The sequence below is a fragment of the Xiphophorus couchianus genome, chromosome 9, assembly GCF_001444195.1.
Source record: "Xiphophorus couchianus chromosome 9, X_couchianus-1.0, whole genome shotgun sequence".
NCBI classification, from domain to species: domain Eukaryota; kingdom Metazoa; phylum Chordata; class Actinopteri; order Cyprinodontiformes; family Poeciliidae; genus Xiphophorus; species Xiphophorus couchianus.
This window is the reverse complement of record NC_040236.1, coordinates 27,375,076-27,379,046: the sequence shown is the minus strand read 5'-3', so window position 1 is coordinate 27,379,046 and position 3,971 is coordinate 27,375,076. Positions and strand designations below refer to the sequence as shown.

The 3,971-nt window shown below is 40.7% G+C and overlaps 1 protein-coding gene across 1 annotated transcript; it reads left to right on the top strand.

Moving 5' to 3' along the window:
• Window positions 1–1,693: 1,693 nt before the first annotated feature.
• ifi30b (IFI30 lysosomal thiol reductase b) lies at window positions 1,694–3,461 on the top strand. Its single transcript, XM_028027578.1, has 7 exons — window positions 1,694–1,907; window positions 2,339–2,527; window positions 2,615–2,686; window positions 2,766–2,858; window positions 2,920–3,072; window positions 3,195–3,260; window positions 3,339–3,461. The coding sequence occupies exons 1-7, from the start codon at window positions 1,767–1,769 to the stop codon at window positions 3,405–3,407; spliced, it is 783 nt and encodes a 260-aa protein (XP_027883379.1). The 5' UTR covers window positions 1,694–1,766; the 3' UTR covers window positions 3,408–3,461.
• The last annotated feature ends 510 nt before the right edge of the window (window positions 3,462–3,971 follow it).

The following is a 3,971-nucleotide window of genomic DNA, read 5'->3' as shown; positions in this document are numbered from 1 at the left end:
GCAGTTGTTTTGTTTAAAGACATTAACACTTTCTGGTCTTCAGCAGCTGACTACAGTAAACCACAAATATTGTTTATTAATGATGCTGAAGCAGATGGAAATTAAAGACACTAAAAAGAGAATTTGTCATCCATTTGTAAAATACACTTGTAAGATTAAATATATAACAATAATGAAGTATATGAAAGCAACGCCACAGGAATGTGGGCTCAGGACAGTCCAGCAAAATATTAATGTTACCTTTTTTTTGGCTAGGCAGTGTATATCCTTCATGTTCGTCAGGCTTTTGTGGAGAAGGGGCACCTTCAGTTGATCCTAGAACCGCCCCTGCTTTTCCAAAGTTGCACTTCAGCTGCCTCCAGCTTGCTAACAGACAGTTGACAACATTTCAAACTGAAAAAAATCTTCTGACTTCCACTAGTCGAAATATATCTCAATACGAGCTCAGAAAGTAAAACAGCCTGTTTGCTAACATATTAGCACAACATGCTAAAGCGTGTGATAGATTCTCACCTTCAAACACCAGCCGTGGTTAATATGAACGCTGACTCATTGCTGAAGTTATTAAAAATTTAGATAACTAAATAAATGACACACTGGAAGCAAAAAGGGAAGTCATCCTTCGTCCAAAAACAGCTGGTCAAGACAACAACCGCTAAGCTAACAGGTGTAGTTAATTCGCTGATGGAAATTCTGTCCTACATACTCCAGTACTGTAGGTGGCGGTATACACCACAAGTCGGTGTTGGGATAAATTTTAGATCCCATTGGAAATCGGATCCAATTTCTAATGGGATCAATTTGGAAATTAAATATTGTTGTAACTTATATTAATTGAAATTATTCAGAGAAATATTGCTGATGGAGATGGTTGTTGGTAGGAAAGATCTCCTGTAGTGAACTGTATTTGAGAATTTGAAGAAGCCCCTCACTAAAGACATTGTTTTTCTAGTACAGTGACTAGAATCAGGGGTCTCAAACTCCAGTCCTCGAGGGCCGCAGACCTACAGTTTTTAGATGTGCCACAGGTACAAAACATTGGAATGAAATGGCTTAATTGCCTCTTCTTTGTGTAGATCAGTTCTCCCAGCCTTGCTAATGACCTAATTATTCTATTCAGGTGTGGTGCAGCAGAGGCACATCTAAACGTTGCAGGACTGCGGCCCTCGAGGACTGGAGTTTGAGACCCCTGTGTCAGTCGCCATGACTAGATGGTCATCTAGGGCAGGGGTGGGCAATACTGGTCCTTGAGGGCCGGTGTCCTGCAACTCTTAGTCGTCTCCCTGATCCAACACACTTGAATCCAACAGCTGAATCACCTCCTAAGTGCAGTCAAGTTCTCCAGAGTCCTGCTAAGGACCTCATTATTTGACTCAGGTGTGTTGAAGTAGAGATGCAAAACAGAAATTCATCATGATTTTTATTTTATTTAATTTTTAAATTACATCTCCAAAATTTTAAAGAAAAAATTGCAGCCTATTTTAAAACTGCTTGGTGTACTGTGAGAACCATTTAAACATTAGTACCAGGATTTACTGTAATGATTGCATGAACACTTTTACAATTTACTAAAAAGCCTGATTTATTTACCAAACGTATTATTATCATAATTAGACTCAGAAATGTGGGCTGGATCTGCAACACCTGGTGTTCATCAGCTGATGATGACGGTGATGACTTTAAGTAGCTCTCAGGAGGAGGGGTTCTCTCAGTCTTCTCTGGCTGTCTGTCTTGGAGCTGTGTGGATATTTTTCCTCCTAAGAATCATGAAGGTTTTGTGCATCCTTGCTGTGCTTTTCCTGATCTCTACCAAACATAAAAGTTTTGAGCTTTCTCATCCCAAACCGGCCTGTCGTTACCCTCCGTCTCAGTGGTGTCGGTCTCTGGAGATCGCCATAGAATGCAAGGTGAGAGCTTTGGCTGTGTTTAATTTGTAAACAGATATTTCAAAGTAAAATGTTCAGAGAAGCAAAAATGACTTGAACAAATGCAAAGATGTTAAATATTAATATGCAAAGTGTATTTAAATGCTAAGGTTTCTGTATTTGCCTGGTGAGGATGCAAGTAAAGTTTTCTCCAAACTTTATCAATATATTCTTACTGTGTATATATTTAACCTCTTAAATGTCTGGGGTTTTATTTTATTTCTGTAAGCCCTGAAGGTTTGTTCATGGTGATCTTGTGTCCTCTGGTCCAATTTCAAATGAAAGTCATGCTTCAGAAATTGGGAACCGGTGGCTCTTCATGTGACCAGGCAGAGCAGCTCTGGGTCAAACAACCCAAACTTGGTCAAAGGAAATGGCTCCGCTTGTACCCTGGTCTGCTCCTTTGTTTCTAGGTCCAGAAGCAATGCATGGAGCTCGGTGCCATTAAGCCAAACCAGACGGTTCCTCGTGTCGCTCTCACACTATACTATGAGAGCCTGTGTCCAGACTGCAGACGCTTCATCACCAAGCAGCTGTTCCCCACCTGGACAATGCTGCAGGACATCATGTCCCTCACGCTGGTTCCTTATGGGAATGCCAAGGTACAAATCATACAATGATATTTAGGGTAATGGACTACTTGGACCATGTTTAAAACATCTCTTGACTGTTTCAATTAAATTCTTCAGGAGGTTTTATCTGTAAACAGTCCCTTCAGCTGTCAACATGGAGAGCCTGAGTGCAGAGGAAACATGATTCAGGTTTGGAAAAAAATTCATGCACTTAACTGGCTTAGCATTTACGCACAGACTTCCTTCATCTGTCTTCCTCCTCCTTAAGGCCTGCATCATCCATTTGACTGGAACCTCACTGGCATTTCAAGTCATCTACTGCATGGAGTCTGCTGCAAATGTCCTGAATGCTGCAGAGCCAGTGAGTGTTTAACTTTTGTTTCATGTCTGGTAGCTTGATGCTAACTGTTCATCTTTTAAAGTGTCTCCAGCTGTACGCTCCCTCTGTATCCTGGGCCGCTGTTGACGCATGCGTGACTGGACGTCTGGGTTACAAGCTGATGCATGGTTACGCCGTCATGACCAGAGCTCTGAACCCGGCTCACACACACGTTCCTTGGGTCACGATTGATGGGGTAAAACATGGCTGGTTAAATGTCTAGTGAAACTGTTGTGGTTTCCAGACTCTTGACTAGTTCTGTGACTTTGCTGAAGGTTGATTTTATATTTATAAATGTCTTTAATCATCATGTTGCAGGAGTACACAAAAGAAATTGAAGCAAAGACATCTTCACTGTTTCACCTGATCTGTGATCGCTATAAGGTGAGAACTATCTAGGTTTTCATTTTCCCACTGAAAAGTTGACCTTAATGTGATGGTTTAACTGTTGATCACCTACAGGGAGTGAAGCCCCCAGTCTGCACCGGCGCCCCGGTTAAACTGAGCAGAAGCGGCTGCTTAACAGAATGAATTCACTCAAATGTGTCTGCTATGACTAAAGGCTAATTAAAAAATGTCAATGGACTTTGTTTCGGTTTTGGTGATTAACAAAATGACACCCCCAGACTTTTTGTTGCATCACAAACTTCAGGCTGAGAATACATGATTGGTTAATCATAAATGATTAAGTGATGCAATCAAGCTCCAATCCAACAAATTGCCTAACTAGATCTTAAGAGCTTCTAATGTGACAAAATAGTAGGCCTATTTGGTGGGTTTCAAGCTAGGAAGATGTTGGAAAGATCAACAGTTCTATTTCATGGACAATCATGGTGCATTGTATTGCTAATTTCAGCAGAGTACTGGGAGTGTTTCATGAAGAATCCAGTCAAAACTAGCTCCCATTTAATTTTAGAAAAGTAAAATCTACCAGGCAGTATCCTTTTGTATGAGAATAGATTGCAACATTTGTTCACACTTGCAGTTGGTGGCAGTATTGCTCTGTTTGCCAAACTTTTTGAAGACACCATCTTAAAATGCTACAATCTAGAAAGCAGATTAACTCTATTTTTCTCTTAAGAAAAGGACTCCAGT

Excerpts from the sequence above, each read along its gene's own strand:
- ifi30b (XM_028027578.1), top strand. The coding sequence starts at position 1,767 with ATGAAGGTTTTGTGCATCCTTGCTGTGCTTTTCCTGATCTCTACCAAA. Across the intron at positions 1,908-2,338 it reads AGATCGCCATAGAATGCAAG|GTCCAGAAGCAATGCATGGA; the intron begins GTGAGAGCTTTG and ends CTTTGTTTCTAG. Across the intron at positions 2,859-2,919 it reads TCCTGAATGCTGCAGAGCCA|TGTCTCCAGCTGTACGCTCC; the intron begins GTGAGTGTTTAA and ends CATCTTTTAAAG.